The 16,749-nt window shown below is 41.7% G+C and overlaps 1 protein-coding gene across 1 annotated transcript; it reads left to right on the top strand.

Annotated features, from left to right (window-relative positions):
• Positions 1 to 9,712: 9,712 nt before the first annotated feature.
• On the top strand, positions 9,713 to 15,813 carry LOC120486006 (extracellular calcium-sensing receptor-like). The gene is made up of 6 exons (XM_039681842.2): positions 9,713 to 9,933; positions 10,044 to 10,335; positions 10,582 to 11,370; positions 11,449 to 11,676; positions 14,667 to 14,790; positions 14,915 to 15,813. Exons 1-6 carry the CDS (start codon positions 9,713 to 9,715, stop codon positions 15,811 to 15,813), a joined length of 2,553 nt encoding a protein of 850 aa, XP_039537776.2.
• Positions 15,814 to 16,749: the final 936 nt, after the last annotated feature.

The following is a 16,749-nucleotide window of genomic DNA, read 5'->3' as shown; positions in this document are numbered from 1 at the left end:
CTGCGGGAATTATTCGGTAGATTAAGGAAGCGAGACCCAGATGGCCCTCTTGATGAAAGTCACCTGCTGGACCAGCTCTTGATGGGACTCCGTAATGCAGAACTGAGGAGCACCATCAGAACTTATGCACGCCGTAACCCAGATGCCACTTTCAACACTGTATTGGAGGAGGTCCTGTTGCTGGAAAGTGAACAGCGGCCTGGGGCTGGGCATGAAATTGTAGCACAAGCTGTGGGTAAGTCCTCTGTTCTTAAATCACAAACAGGGAAGGATGACTGGGCTGAGGCGTTTCGGCGGGAGCTTCTCCAGGAGGTGAGGGGGCAGATGAATGCATTAAGACGCGAAATGACCCAGCAGTTACAACCCGCTGCAAGTGAGCCTCCACGATCCTCACATTTCCCTAATCAGCCACCACCTAGGAGGAGGTTCCAGTCTTATACACCTAACACCTGGGCTGCAGACGGTAAGCCTATCTGTCGCCAGTGTGGCCGCACTGGACATATTGCCAGGTTCTGTAGACCCCCATCTGAGTCCCATGCTGATTTAAACTAGTTTGTCCTGCTACTGAGGTCCAAGTAGCAGGGAATTTGGGTGAGGCAAGACAAAGGGCCGTATTTGTGGGTGACTGCCCTAAGGTTGAGGTTAAAGTAAATGGTGTGCCCCTAATTGGACTGATTGATACCGGTTCACAAGTGACATTAATGCGACAGAGTATATTTGACGAACACTATCCAGCAGATGCCTTATCACATGGTGCAACCCCTAACAAATTGACACTTAGAGCGGCTAATGGGTTATCCATCCCTTATCAAGGCTATGTGGTGATGGATTTTGAGATAGGAGGTGCTAATATCTCAGGGCGGGGGGTTGTTATTGTAGCCGATCACTGTCTAACTGCCCCATTACTGATTGGTATGAATGTTATTACAACCTGTTGGCATGACCTACTTGCTCGACCAGAGGGTCTGAAGACTGTTTTCCAGGATCAGGGGACAAGGAAAGCGTGGACGGGTGCATTTGCTGTATGCCAGAGAACAGCTGTAGTTGGTGGAGAAGATGGATACATGGGGTTTGTGCGTCCAGCAAGTCGCAAGGGCCTAACCGTTCCGGCCAGAAGTGAGGTGGTGGTTTGGGGCCGTGCGCGGATGGGTCCGAAGGGACAGGACTACTGTGGCCTGATTGAAGCACTGCCTGAGCTGGGGCCTTTCTCTGTGGCGAAGACTGTTGCAATTGTCAAACATGGCCAACTTCCTATTCGCATCCAGAATATGACCTCTTGCCCTGTTTTTATAGGCCGCTACCAGAAGCTGGCGAAGGTGTTTCGTGTTGACCGTGCTGACGTCCATGGCCAGACAGATCTAAGCCTGACTGTGCAGGATGATGGAACAGTCGCAGTAGATATTGTGGAGGCTGGAGAGGGAGAGCAAGTGGAACCACCTGTCGGGATGCTAAGAGATTTGCAAGGTAGAGATGACTTGACCGAACGACAGAAGCAAGATTTTGAAGTTCTCCTACAAAGGTGGGTCAGGGTGTTTGCCCTCCATGAGGAGGATTTCGGGCAAACTGATGCTGTGCCGAAAGCGCCCTTGAAGCCCTTTACTGTGTCCTTTCCCCTTGAGGTCATCGAGTTAGATTTTCTTTCTTTAGGAAGGCCCCAGGACCCATATCAAAACATTCTTGTCATGACTGATATGTTTAGCCGCTATGCCTGGGCTATCCCCACAAGAGATCAGACAGCGAGGACTACAGCCAGGGTCCTGTGGCAATCAGTTATCCAGACCTTTGGGTGTCCGATGAGGTTTCATTCGGACCAGGGCCCAAATTTCGAATCCCAGCTGGTGGCTGAATTATGTAGCCTCTATGGCATCTCCAAGAGTAGGACAACCCCGTACCACCCTCAAGGGAACGGTATGTGCGAACGGCTTAATCAGACCCTGCTGAGCATGTTGCGGACTTTAGAAGATGAAAAGCAAAGTCGTTGGCCTGAACATCTTCCTGCCCTTGTGCAAGCTTATAATGCTACCTTACACAGCTCAACAGGGTACGCACCTTCGTATTTGATGTTTGGGCGCCATGTCAGGTTGCCTGTGGATGTAGCTCTGGGGGTAGAGAATCAGCATGCTCGTTATAGCTGGGATAGTTGGGTGGGCGAACATCACCAACATCTGTTGTATGCCTATTCACTAGCAGCTAAGTCTATGGGTCAGGCGGCAGACCAGTACAAGAAGCAATATGATCGCAGGGCCAAGTCACTTCCTTTAGCTCCTGGGGAACGTGTGTGGCGGAGGAATAGGCGAGATGCGGGAAGGGGTAAGCTTAGTAGTAAATGGGACCCAGAGCCTTATGTAGTAGTGGAACAGTTGAATGAAGAGGGTTTGACCTATCGTGTTAAGTCTGAGCGTACAGGGAAAGAGAGGGTTCTGCATAGAAATTCTCTTAAACCTTGCATTAACCCCCCCCAAGGTGCCCTCGCATTGCATCCCGAGTTGCCAGTATCTCCTGTTTGTGCACCGCAACCTCTGATGTATATACCATGGGTGGACCCTGTTGGTCTAGATGACCCAGGTAATGAGGTGGCTAGGAACTAGGAGGTCTGTCCGTTCCAATATGGGACAGCCCCCTGTGAGATATAGAGACACTTAAATATGTGGATACCTATGGTTGTCAGGGACTGCCAACGTTAAAGAGTGGGGGGATGTCATATGGAGAGACTATGGTCTATTTAATTTTGTTTGTGTATTTGGCATGTTTGTTTTCTTTTTGATTTGGTTTTCTTTTGTGATCGTTGTTTTATTATGCATGTTTTCTTTTTGTGATACTTGATCATTATTTAGGGTGTGGGGTAACGCCCCCGTAGTTTTTGGAAGCCTAGATCACAGCTGATTAGATGGACAGCTGTTGGTAATTGCCATGTCGAATTACAGACGCTTTAAAAAGGCGAAGAAACTGACAAACAGGAGCCTGGGACCCGTGAACTCTGTTGTGCAGCCCTGTTCTCCACGTTCTTTTATGACCAGACGTAGTCGCGATTGCTTTTATTTGTTTTATTTTCCTGACTGTAGTATGAACCATTGTCTGCTCGCGTTGAAGTGACGGTCCGGCTGTTGATTTGGTGGCTGCTGGATTTTGTTTGTCTCTACTGTGCTGGATTTCCTCTATTCTCTGCTGTGCTGGATTCATCTGTTCGTTGTTGGACTGGAATTTGTTTGTCTCTACTGTGCTGGATTTCCTCTATTCTCTGCTGTGCTGGATTCATCTGTTCGTTGTTGGACTGGAATTCGTCTGTCTCTACTGTGCTGGATCTCCTCTATTCTCTGCTGCGCTGGATTCGTCCGTTCTTTGCTGGACTGGATTTCCCCTGTCTTCGCTTGCTGGATTTGACCGTTCCCTGCCGTGCTGGAGTTCGTCTGCCTCTGCTGTGCTGGATTTCCTCTGCTCTCGGCCGTTCTGGACCGCTGTCTCTCTCTGCTGGGGTCGCTGTTGGTCGCGCTGAATTGAGCATTGTCCAACAAGACTGGGAGCTAGATGCGTCTACTCCCAGTTTATTTGTGAGTGACGTCCTGTTAAATTATATGCCTTGCCTCGTCCGGAATTAATATCCACGCCGCAACTAAACTAAAGTGTCCCAGTATTGCTGTAGTTTTACCACTATTGTTTAATGCGTATTCACGAATTGTAGTGATTTAATTGAGTGTGCACGATTAATATTATTCCTATCGTGGTGTGGTGTTTATGCTGTGTTTCCTTACTGTGGAGATACTGGCGGCTCTTTTTTTTCTGTTGTGTGAGTGATGTGCTGATGCGCGTGAGTGAGTGACAGGTGGGCTGCTGTGTAGACGCTGCTGTATGGTGCCAGACGGACTTGGTTAGAGGGACGCTCGCGGACTGTGGGTGCTTATGGACTTCCAGCGAACTGCATCTTCCCGTGGCGTTGTCCAGCTTTTTAAAGTCAATTGAGAGTGCACGGTGTGCCCTTTCTTTTTATTATTGAAACAAGGTTGTAATAAAAACATTTCTATTCAAACTGCTGTCCGGGTAATCCTGTTGTGTTGCTCCCACCAAACTAAAAGAACTTGAAAGCCAGGGTGTTTAAATTAATAGAGTCCCAGCTCTTCAATTGGGTGGCGTAGTCGGGCTACATTGTCTGCTCACACTAGTAATAAATGAATTAGAGAGCTCTACAATTCTAATTGTTACTAGTAAGAATTGAATTGTAGAGCTCTCTAATTGTAATTGTTACTAGTAAGAATTGAATTGTAGAGCTCTCTAATTGAATTGTTACTAGTAAGAATGAAATTATGACGAGTAAGGCTGGGTACAATTTAAGCTAAAACGGCTTGTCATATAGGCGAGAAGTGGTTTCAACGGGACAGCATCTCTGGCCCAATTTGAGACACTCTCGCACTGTACTCCCTCTTTTAATGCACTTTAGACATTGCACATAACACACACACACAAAAAAAAATTAGGAAAAGATAGGGACTGATGAGATATGGGGGAAGGGTATCTTATTGTATTATATCATATTTTATTTTATGCAGGATTGTCAATGGCAATATACATAGGAAGAAGGATGGAAATAAAAATCTACCAACACAATATGGGCAGTATTTGTGGTGGTGGGGAGTGGGATGGTGATGGTAATGACAATGGTAATAAATAATAAATGGTTTCTTTGTTTACGCGTACACACACATACACATACCCACACTCACACCCGCTCACATACACATTTAGATCAAACACTTAAATCACTCTTGTCACTGCTGGAATTATAGATTTACAAGATTGCTCACTACTGCACTATGTTGGTTTGTTGTATGTCTGACTGTTAAATAAATACAAAATTTTTAAAAAAAGAAGCAGTATTTCTAACAGCTTTTTCAGGAGTTTTTCAGAACTTCAGGATTCACAACCGATGGGTATACATCCTCTACCATTCTTTGGAGGTGGGCCCCGTACCGGTGGATTATTACTCCACCTAATTTTTGGGGGTGTCAAAAATTGACAGGCAGGATATGCAGATTTCGTACCCTCGGAATGCGAATTACGGAGAGGGCCTATGCCAAAGAATTTGATTGTTTGCTGAGCTCAAATAAATGTTCATTGTCACAGTTTTAATAGTTTTAGTGTGTTAGTGTGTTAGTGTGTGTCTGTATGTGGGGGGGGGGGGGGGGGCATAAAATTAATTATAAAAAAATAAAATAAAAAAGAGACTCTGGCCTATCAGATGGCCACTCAATACTGAGCTTTTCAACAGCATGGGAAAGCACATTAACAAGCTCATCATCGGGTGGTGACTGGAATGACGAGACACCAGCCCCCTCTGACCCGAAGCTTTCAACATCCAGCTCCTCAGAACTGGATACCCGGGGAGAGGTAGCGTAGGACCGCGCTTCCACAGCTGGGATAGAAGCACTGGATCACTCTGGTGAAGGCTGAGATAGGGCGGGGCCCATCTCACACCCCTCGGTGAGATCCATTTGCGATCCCCATGACATGCGCCTCTGCTCTGCCTCAACAGAAGCAGGACCCTAGCCGCAGGGATCACACACCAAACCGCCCTCTTCGAAGAGCGATCGGCGAGAGTGAAATATCCTCATAGGAAGACACTAACAATGCTCACAATCAGCCCCCTCGAGAGCTGTGCTGCACTCCCAAACAAACCATACATAGTTGATGGCTCTTCCTGGCTGCCAGGGGTGCGGGATGGAGCAGGCACTAGCAATGGATGCACGCAGCGGGGCCTCTTCGGGCGGCCAGAGTTAAGTCACGTAATAGATACTTGTAAGGAATCTGCACCGTAGTTCTTCTTCTCACAGCCAGAGGCAAGTAAAGGAGCAGATGCCTGTAAGGAATTCACACGACAGTTCCTCTTCGCATCGCCTGGGGCAAGTAATTGAGCAGAAGCTTATCAGGAGTCCACACGACAGTTCCTCTTCACACCACCAGGGGTAAGTAATGGACCAGATGCTTAGCAGGGATTCACACGACCATTCCTCTTTGGGCAGCCAGGGGTAGGTAATGGAGCAGATGCTTTTCTTCAGTGTGAAATGTGCAGAAACCAATTCTTATCTGAAGCAGGAGAATCAAACAGAAATGCATGAATATTTCACAAATCTTCTTCAAATCATTGATAGTCAATAACTCACGGCAGGGGTTTTCTTCAGTGTGAAAAGCTCAATGGGCAGATACTAGGGGTGTAACGGTACATGTATTCGTATTGAACCGTTTCGGTTTGAGGCTTCCGGTTCGGTGCGCATACAAACCGAACGATTGCTTGGACCATTTTTCCTGCCGGCAAAATTCGTGGTGGTGCGGCCAACACAACTTTGCGCAACATCAAATGGCAAACGTAATGAAAGCAGAACTGCGCTACTCATTATGTGCTTCACGGATCATTTATCAGTTCGGACCAGCAACATCTGTGCAGCGCGAGCCGATCTCGATCAAGCAACAATGTTACTATACAGCGCTAAGAGATCCGGTAAAGAAAACATTTGAATTCGCCACTGAGGTAATAACATTGCTGCGAGATCTAGTGAGATGCATTCACATTTCTCCGTTATTAACCGTAGATCTCTAATAGATCAAACAGCGCTGTCATGGAAACCAGGAGAAACTTTGTGCCGTGAATGAACTAGTAATACTTTACGTCCACAGACCAGCAGCATTCACCATGGATTTAATATAATAACACTAACTGGAACCAGTTTGGCTGGAATGGTGAAATGCTTTCTTCACACTTCTCACTTCACACATCTTTTTCCAGCACTTCAAAATTCAAATATTATATAAATAAATATATATTTAAATGTTATTGTTAATGTGATGACCAAAACATTACTTGTTCATCCTTCAAAGACGACCCCCATTTATAAACCTGAAAGTTTCAAGATCTAGGAAAACTCACATTTATTTAAAAATATATTTTTTTCTTTAAGCAAATAGGAAATTTATCTGGCATTTCTTTTTTTTTTTTGCTGTATCGAAAACGTACCGAACCGTGACTTTAAAACCGAGGTACGTACCGAACCGTGATTTTTGTGTACCGTTACACCCCTAGCAGATACTGATTCTTATTTAGAATAGGAGAAACAAACAGCAATGCATGAATATTTCACAAATCATCTTCAAACCGAACAGACTGTAGCTACAATCCTGTACAGCGCACACTCAACACACAGTAATTAGTTAATTATGACTCAGCACTCCAGGCCAATGAGTGTAACGAGTGTTCACTTCACACTAAGCACTGCAACTCACTCCAACTCGCAGCGAATAAGGTCTCCACTCATTATCCCAGCCGACTCTCTCCTCCTGAGTTGATGAACCAGCACATCCAAACTGTATGGGAAGTGTACTACGCACACACAACTGACATTAAAGGCTTCATCAGGATCAGATATCAGATTTCAATAGGCAACATCAGCATTCAATAGGCTTCAGGGCAAACTCGCCAAACTTTTGTATACAGCAGGTATTACAAGCATTGAGTTTGATGATAAGGATATCCAATGGCACTTAACTGCTCGATGAGGTAACATGAACCCACTGCCTCACTTCTCTGTTAATGTTGTCTCTCTTTCTCCATCCAGATTGAACCGTTTTTAGACTCCTTCTCTGCAGTGTATCGCCCCTTCCCGCTCTATCCTTCCAGCTCTGGATCCTCTCTTCACCAAAACATCCGCCTTTATGGTCCCCCTCATGAACGCCACCACCCAATCTCCACCCATCTCGCAGCTGCCGCTCATTACCCCCATTTGCGGAATCCAGCCGAACTGTTTTAATGGGAAACAACCGGCTGGGTGTTACGTTCAATTCGTTCCCAACAGGAACAACAATACACAACACACACAAAAAAACAGTTCCACCCTTCGTCACCCTGTGACATATATACTGTATATGTACAGTATATGGAGCATATATATAAATGCTGCTGAAGTAACAGAAGCTGGTGTGCTTATGATTCTGGGGTGCTTTATAGTTTCCTGGTCGATGACGTCACTCGCTGCGACGCTCTTTCTCTCCATTGACTGATTTCATTCATGCTTCAGACGCACTATGCTGGAGGCGTTCCCATTGCGATTGCACGCAGCAGTAGTCCCTGAAGGGGAACTTCATACGAAAATACAACCGATTATGAATACTAAATAAAGAAAAATAATACAGATACATAATATTAAATAATGAAATTTGAGTCTTAATTAAGAAAACTTCTTCATCAGTTTGACAACACACAGTTTGAATAATTTTGCGAATATTAGAGATACATACAGATACAAATATTGACTGCACACCCCTAGCATAAAAACTCAAGACATCACCACCAAACTACCAATATCGATAGATGTCATTCTGAATAATTGGATTTCGGAATTGATGTAGAAATGTTGTATCCCTAGACCTATATGTTTCTTCCATAATGAAACAACTGCAACAAGCAAACTAGAGTAATTGATGTATTATGCCAACCCCAAAGGGTATTTTCCAGGGTTCTCAAGTCTCACGCATTGGCCGTGAGACACACGCATTTCGACCGGTTCACACGCTCACACGCCACACTGTGTATTTCTCATGCTGAAAAGGCAATGCCAACCAAGTTGTCCTGGCTGAAAGCTTTCTAACGTTGTATACGAGGCGCAGGCAAACAAAGTGAAGTTTCCTGCCGCCAGCGCGTATCTCCGCCAGATTGCGTTCGTTACTAGGCAACATATATGCACGCTGCGTGCACCACTGATCTATGCATGACATGTCATTCAGTAGCGCGAACACACGGAAATGGACGGAACATCCTCGGCCACCGTACGTTCGTTACTAGGTAACCAACAACATCGCGCGAACACATGTGTCGTGATAGAGAAGAAGGTAAGTTGGAAGAAGCTCGTCTAACATTTTTGGGCTAGAACATTTAATATGTAGCCCATCCTACATTATGATGCAGTCAAAAACTCTACAACTACTTTGCAACCAGGCTCAGTTTGGCTATCTTACGTTATCTAAAACTAAGAGAAATGTTAGTGGGTATGGAAAGGAATCAAGATTTACTGATTTTATTTTAAACTATATTATACTGTAATAAGTCTTTCTAGTTAAATTAAGGATGTATTACAGCAGATTGCTCTCGGTAATATTTAATCATTGTCATAATGTTGCATTTGTATTTTTCAAAGATGTCAGGAAAAAAGCAGAAAGATATTTTGTCATTTTGGGCACCAAAGGGTAAGCCCCCTAAAAAGGTTGCCAGATTAGAGGAGGAGACAGTGGAAGAGGTGGTGCACTCTAATCTGTCCATTTGTTCTCAATGTCCCACCACACAATAAATCATTCGTCTAAATAGAAGACGCATTCAAAAATCAAAATGCAATTTTTAAAGATTTCTTTGAAACTGTTTGGAGCAATTTGTTATATTTTTGGTTAGCTATATTTGTAATACTGCATTAAAGAGTATTTGATGTGATGAATTGCTCTGTCATTTATCAGATTTACTAATTGTTATAATTTTAATTTGTTCTGGTTAATTATGAACAATGGGTAAAATTGGGGCCGGGGATGGGTGGGGCGGGGCTTCATTATGTCTCCTCCCCTAACCGCGTGTGATCTCACTCCAAGCTTTTGCTCAAACTTGAGAACCCTGGTATTTTCAAATATGATAAAAGGTAGCACTACCCTTGTTCTTTCTCAGAGGTTCCTGCCCTGCATACATATTGGCATGGCAAAGAGGACTGTGTCACTGCTGTTACTGCTGCTGATGGTGTATGGGGTTTGTTTGCCAGCTTCAACACAAGTCTGTAGACTGCTTGGTCAGCCTGCCCTTCCTTTAATTTCAGTAGAAAGAGACATCAACATTGGGGCAATTTTCTCACTTCACAAAAGTGCTATTTTACAAAACCATAATTTCACTTTCAAACCAGAGGAAACAACATGTGGCAGGTCTGTATAATAATTACTCTGTAAGACCTTCACAAAAAAAAAGCTGAACATGTCTTTGAGATGATTCATTGCAGACTTTAACACAAGTGACTGATGCTTTATTTTCACAGCTTGAACTTGCGTGAATTTAAATTTCTTCAGACACTTATTTTTGCTATTGAGGAGATTAATAACAGCACACAGCTGTTGCCTGGTGTTTCTTTGGGCTATAAGATACATGACTCATGTGGCTCAATACCTAAGGCTATCTTCTCAGGCATGGCTTTGATGAACGGTTATGAAGAGACTTTGAGTGATACGTCTTGTTTTAGACCACCAGCTGTTCATGCAATTGTTGGAGAGTCAAACTCCTCTCCCACCATAGCCTTGGCATCTGTAGTTGGTCCTTTCAGCTTACCTGTTGTAAGAACTCTCATCTGCTGCTTGTTATTATGTTGAATCAGTGTTTGATTAACGCCATTGTTATATTAGAACATGCACCATAAATATATGCTCTTTTTATGTCATATGTACCCATTGAAAAAAAAGTACATAGAAAGCAATGTTGCAAATTTTGTTTAGACTGCAGCACATATTGAATAGTACAAAAAAAAAGTGGGGAAAAAATCTACCTGGTTAATATACTTTTCTTTGTGTGTGTGTGTGTAGATCAGTCATTTTGCCACATGTGCATGTCTGAGTAACAGAAAAAGGTACCGATCCTTCTTCAGAACAATTCCCAGTGATTATTACCAAAGCAGAGCACTGGCTAAGCTTTTCAAATACTTTGGCTGGACTTGGGTTGGGACAGTCAGGAGTCGCAGTGACTATGGTAATAATGGCATTGCAGCATTTGAGGAGGCTGCAAAAAAAGAAGGGATTTGTATTGAATATGCAGAGGCTGTCTTTAGAACTGACTCAGAAGAGCAGTTTCTGAAGACACTAGAAGTGGTAAAAAAGGGCACAGCCAGAGTGGTGCTGGCTTTTATGGCATTCGGAGATTTTGTCATCCTCCTTAAAGTAATTGCGCAACACAACATCACTGGCATACAGTGGGTTGGTAGTGAATCCTGGATCACTTCTCGAAATCTTGCAGAAACAAAGGAATATAGTTTCCTTTCTGGAGCTGTGGGTTTTGCTATAGCAAATGCTCAGATTGTGGGCCTGCATGAGTTCCTAATGAATGTCCATCCTGATCAAGCACCAAAAAATAAACTTTTAAAAGAATTCTGGGAAACTATTTTTTTGTGCTCTTTCGGGAACAGCAGCATTAGTGACTGCACTGGCTCAGAGAGGCTTGCAGAGATGCGAAATGAATATATTGATGTATCAGAGCAACGCATAGAGCATAAAGTTTACATTGCAGTGTATGCTGTTGCACATTCACTACATAACATGTTAAAAGACTTTGAATCCTTCACCAACAGCAGCAAAGGAGACCACCCCACACCACAAAAGGTATGCATATGCACAAATGTAAGGGTAAAAAAAGAAAACCAAGATGAAATTTATAATGTTTCTTTGGTTTCCATTTAGGTGTTGGAATACATGAACGATGTGAGCTTCAATGTTAAAACCGGTGAGAAAGTTTTCTTTGATGCAAGTGGTGATCCAGTGGCAAGATATGACCTGGTGAACTGGCAGCCAGCTGAGGATGGAAGTCTGCAGTTTAAGAATGTGGGCCTCTATGACAGTTCACTGCCTTCAGAGAAACATCTTAAAGTCAATCAGGAACATGTGCTATGGGCAGGAAACAGTGGACAGGTACATCTATTATTGAGATCATGTCAAATATCTGTTTGAATTATGGAAAGCAAAGCCTTTGGAGAACTTAATATTGTTTGTAGTGGGGGGTGCAAATAGCCTGGTAATACCAGACTCTGCTACTTCACTTTGCTTCGTAGACAGAGTCTGGAATGGCATAATAGAGAAGTGTTTTCTCTCTCGCAAGGGGCCGCTTCTCTGAAGTTTAAAATCATTGGTTACCCATAAGCCAATCAGATAAGTTTATTTATGACGTATGTTATGCGCCGACACGGCCGCATCGAGACATTATGCATCGAACTCAAATCTATTATCGAACTTCCACTGTAGACAGGGAGCGGCGCTTTTGTAAGGGCTGCAAAATGTGTGCCAACCGGGAATGAACAATTCACAAACTAGGTTATTTATATGAATTACTGAGTTGCGGCCGCCCCGCAGCATCGGCTTGCCCTGCTCTCACGAGCCATGACTGATTTAGCTTCCGCCGCCCCGCAGCGCCGTGAGGACGAGCCCCAGCCCCTGCTCTCACCCTTAACTGTCTATGGCTCTCACGAGACAGGAATGATTTAGTTTCCGCCGCCCCGCAGTGCCGCGATCGAGGGCGAGACCGAGCCGCTGCTCTCGCTAGTCATGAATAGGAAGTTCATTTTACTGATTTTCTGAGTCATTTGAGTCATTTTGTTTATTTAAGTGGCTTAATGTTATAATTTTAACACCCAAATTCCCCGATCACATCTACCTATGCAATGTTGATCATATTCTGAATTAAGAAATCATAATGCAGTAAAAAATGATTTACAGGGAACATAAATAATCACTTTACCTTGCTTCCGAGTCTTACGTTCATTTGTCACGTGACATACACAATGAACAGATTGTTCATGAATCACATATCTGGGACTAATGCAGCAGGATGTCGAAACGAAATATGGTGGATTATTATTATGATTATAAGAGCGCGCCAGGAGCGTTCACAGCCGAGGAAACCGACGTTATTGTCATGGCCGTAAAAGACGGAGAACTGACGTTGAATGGGGGTAAGTTATGTCCTTATAGTTATGCATATAGTTATGGCCAAACAGGTCTGATCCGTCATTACTACAATTAGCCTGAAAAAAATGGGTAGCCTAATATTTGTCCTTGTTAATGATTTGCAAAAATAAAAACGTCTGCACGCGCCGGTCCTAGCTGTAAACACTGATGATGCGAGCGAAATACTGGAGTGAACATGGCTGTAAACGACTTTTGCTTCAGTTTGAAAACCCCCGGAATGTTCTCCATAACAGAGCAAATTGCATCCCGTGTCTTGTTTCCCATTTCTGCGGTTATTTCGGTATTCGGTTTTCGATTTCTCTAACCTACAATGTACTCCTCAGCGCTTAGCGGCTACGTCACGGCTCTCAGCCCGCCCTCTGTTCGTTGATTGGCCGGCTGTTTTCAGGCCGGTGGAAAACTGAAAGATAGGCCGTTATCTCAGACTGACAACAGGAGCGAAATGAAATTAGCGGAAGTAGGAAGTCTGACGTAGTCAGGCTAGGGTACAAAAACAGAAACCAAAGATTCTCGGCACAGCAGCATGTGTCCAAATTTTAATCTTAACTGTTCTATTTCATCAGAAATGTTCTTAAAACAAAAAAAAATTTCACTGTAAAGCTGCTTTAAAATAATCTGTAGGGGAGCGCAGGGCACAACCTAACGTGGAGTTAAATCTAACATGGATCTTTTACATAGTTATTCAGGATCAAACAGCTTGTCTTTCCGCTCTTTTTCTCTTGCTGCCAGAAGACGGTCTCCTGCGAATTTGCGGAAAGTTTTGACAATATTTCGTGAAGATACTGGACAAAGAGTGTTTTGACACCATGCAAGTAAATTTTTTCATCATAGGTTTTTTTTTTTGGGTTTCTGAGTTGGGTGTATACGTTTCCAAATCTAACTTTATATTGCCTTAATTCCTGTCTTGTTGGTTTAAACTTAGCACTGTTTTGAAACATGTCAGCAATTCACAGCAACTGTTAGCTAGGCTTAAAATATGTAATACACAGCGGGGTTAGTTGTAGCACAGTGTTACAACTAAGCCGCCAAGTGTACAATGATAATCAAATGAAAACGGAGCCACACAACTTTTCAGGTTTGAGTATTTATTTATACAACTTTGTTGGACTTTCACAATGTTGGAATTTAAAATGTTAATTAAAATTTAGTTTACTGTGCATTGATCACTTGTTTATTTATTACAAATATGGCCTGTTTTTAATGCAATATCCCTTTAAATTTTGATTTTAAGCTCATTTGTATTATGATTACTGTTATTAATAATAATAATAATAATTTTACATGCAGCTGCCACAAACTAATCTAATTCAATTGCAATTACAATATTTTATGATTTTATTTATTATTATTTATTACAAATCTGTGCTGCCCTTTCCTATATCTCTATCAATTATATTGATCCATAATAGAAGGATGATTGGATGAGGGATGGATGTATGGATATCTATCTATACAGATACACAAACAATATCAAACTATACAAATAAAATTGTACTAAATAATGTGTGTTACACAGAGTGTTACAACTAACCCCTCTATCTGTTACAATTAGCCCCACATATGGGGTAAGTTTTAACATTTGCACTTCTGTCACTTTCAGTGCAACAGTACAAAATTGTAGGCCATAGAATAAAAAAATAAGTGTTCATTTGTAGCAGAGATGTGTATGTTGCTAGTGTAAAAAAAAGTTGAATCTAACTTAATAATGTTTTTAATAATTGAGCCAAAACCAAAATATGTTAGGTTGTGCCCCGCTCTCCCCTATATAAAGCACTATATAAATAATGGTGACTTGACTAACAGCCATTTAAATTAAAATGCCTGAAAAAATATGAAAGCAGATAAAAGCTGGAAAAATGATTCCACAATTACAAGCAAATTATTTAACAATTAAAATCATCATTTGGCTCTTATGTGAATTTATTTTTTCCTCATAGTTGCCTGTGTCTGTGTGCAGTGAGAGCTGTCCCCCTGGCACTAGGAAGGCTGTGCAAAAAGTACGACCTGTCTGCTGTTATGACTGTATTCCATGTGCAGAGGGAGAAATCAGTAATGGCACTGGTAAAATAGTACATGCAGAATAACTCTCACAAATATTTGTAAAAAGTGAAGTCTAATACTCTCCATTGGTCAAGTGACTTGATGCACTGTCCATTTGAATAATTTTCTTGATATTCCTTCACAGATTCTAGTGACTGCTTTCCTTGTGATTTGGAGTACTGGTCGAATGAAAGCAAAGACAGATGTGTGTTAAAAGTGGTTGAATTCCTTTCCTATACAGAAATCATGGGGATAGTGCTTTGTATTTTATCTTTTAGTGGGGTGCTATTAACAGCAATTGTATCTTCTCTGTTTTATCTTCATAAAGAAACACCTATTGTCAGAGCCAACAACTCAGAGCTGAGCTTCCTGCTGCTCTTCTCATTGACTCTGTGTTTTCTCTGTTCACTTACTTTCATTGGACGGCCCACTGAGTGGTCCTGTATGTTGCGTCACACAGCATTTGGCGTCACTTTTGTCCTCTGTATATCTTGTGTTCTGGGAAAGACAATTGTGGTATTAATGGCTTTCAGGGCTACATTTCCAGGAAGTAATGTCATGAGATGGTTTGGGCCACTTCAACAGAGACTCAGTGTTGTTTTCTTAACATTAATACAGGTGATTATCTGTGTGCTTTGGTTAACAATATCCCCTCCTTTCCCATATAAGAATATGAGCTATTACAGAGAAAAGATCATTTTAGAATGTAACTTAGGTTCAGCTGTTGGTTTTTGGGCTGTTCTGGGTTATACTGGCCTTCTATCAATCTCATGTTTCGTTTTAGCTTTTCTTGCCCGGAAACTCCCTGATAACTTCAATGAAGCCAAGTTAATTACATTCAGTATGCTTATATTCTGTGCTGTCTGGCTCACATTTATTCCAGCTTATGTTAGTTCTCCTGGGAAATTTACTGTAGCTGTTCAGATATTTGCAATTTTAGCTTCAAGTTTTGGTTTACTATTATGCATATTCGCCCAAAAATGTTACATAATTTTGCTAAAACCTGCGAAAAACACAAAGAAAAAAATAATGGGGAAATCTTAAAGACCTTTAAATCATGTTATTGAGTTAAGTGTCAATATTATTTTGAATATACATGAAAATGCACATTTCGAACTTAAATGGTTGTAATTCAAGAATGCTTTGTAATGTAGATGTAAGATTGGTCTCGTTTTTAAGAAGACATTTAGCAGATTTTTGTGGTAGTGAAATAAATTAAGAATGTGAAACCGAAAAAAAGTTATAGAAGTTTGAATTTATGAAAATGTACAATATAAAAAATATATATTTTCAAAACCTGGGCAACTCTAAAATGGCAGAAAATCAAAGCCTAAAATCTGAATAAGTTGTGTTACAAATTTTAGGTTGATATCTAAAAAACTGAGCCTTCAGTAAGATTTTGTTTGGGCGCAGTACCAAACTTTTTCACTAGATGACAACCAGACTCCATTACTGCCCATATAAGGGCACCTCCATTTCCATATGTGTTTTAAGTGATATGAACAATTATTTCCACATTTTTCATACAATTTATGAAGTAGACATACTATTCAGAAGTAATATGAGAAGTTTGGCAGATTTTGATATGAATTCAACCTCTAAGAAACATTAAAAAAACAAGTATGTGCATTATAGCTTCCTGACACATCTCAAATGGTGAATCTATAATTTTTTTCTTTATATTTCAAAAAAATTCAGACCTTTTTTCTAAAATAATTGAATTGAGGCTATCTTTTGGACTCTTGGCATGAAAACAAACAGGTTTCATGTTCATCATAATTTCAGAATAAAGGTCTAAACACGCCTTAGAGTATAAACATATTCTTGTTGCAAATTGATAAATTACGGCTCCTCTGTAATATATTTTGAAAATCAATCACCAAATATGAAAACTATACTAAACTATTATAAGCTTTCAAATGATATATAGTTTGTCAGGATTAGTTTAGGTTTAGTATAGGGTAATACTGTTTTAAAAAT

This window comes from Pimephales promelas, chromosome 10 (genome assembly GCF_988280905.1).
Source record: "Pimephales promelas chromosome 10, fPimPro1.hap1.1, whole genome shotgun sequence".
Lineage (NCBI taxonomy): Eukaryota > Metazoa > Chordata > Actinopteri > Cypriniformes > Leuciscidae > Pimephales > Pimephales promelas.
This window is presented reverse-complemented; position numbering and strand designations above follow the sequence as displayed.

Coding starts and splice junctions, on each gene's coding strand:
- LOC120486006 (XM_039681842.2), top strand. CDS start 9,713: ATGGCAAAGAGGACTGTGTCACTGCTGTTACTGCTGCTGATGGTGTAT. Junction 9,934..10,043: donor GAGGAAACAACATGTGGCAG/GTCTGTATAATA, acceptor TTATTTTCACAG/CTTGAACTTGCGTGAATTTA. Junction 11,677..14,666: donor GGGCAGGAAACAGTGGACAG/GTACATCTATTA, acceptor TTTTCCTCATAG/TTGCCTGTGTCTGTGTGCAG.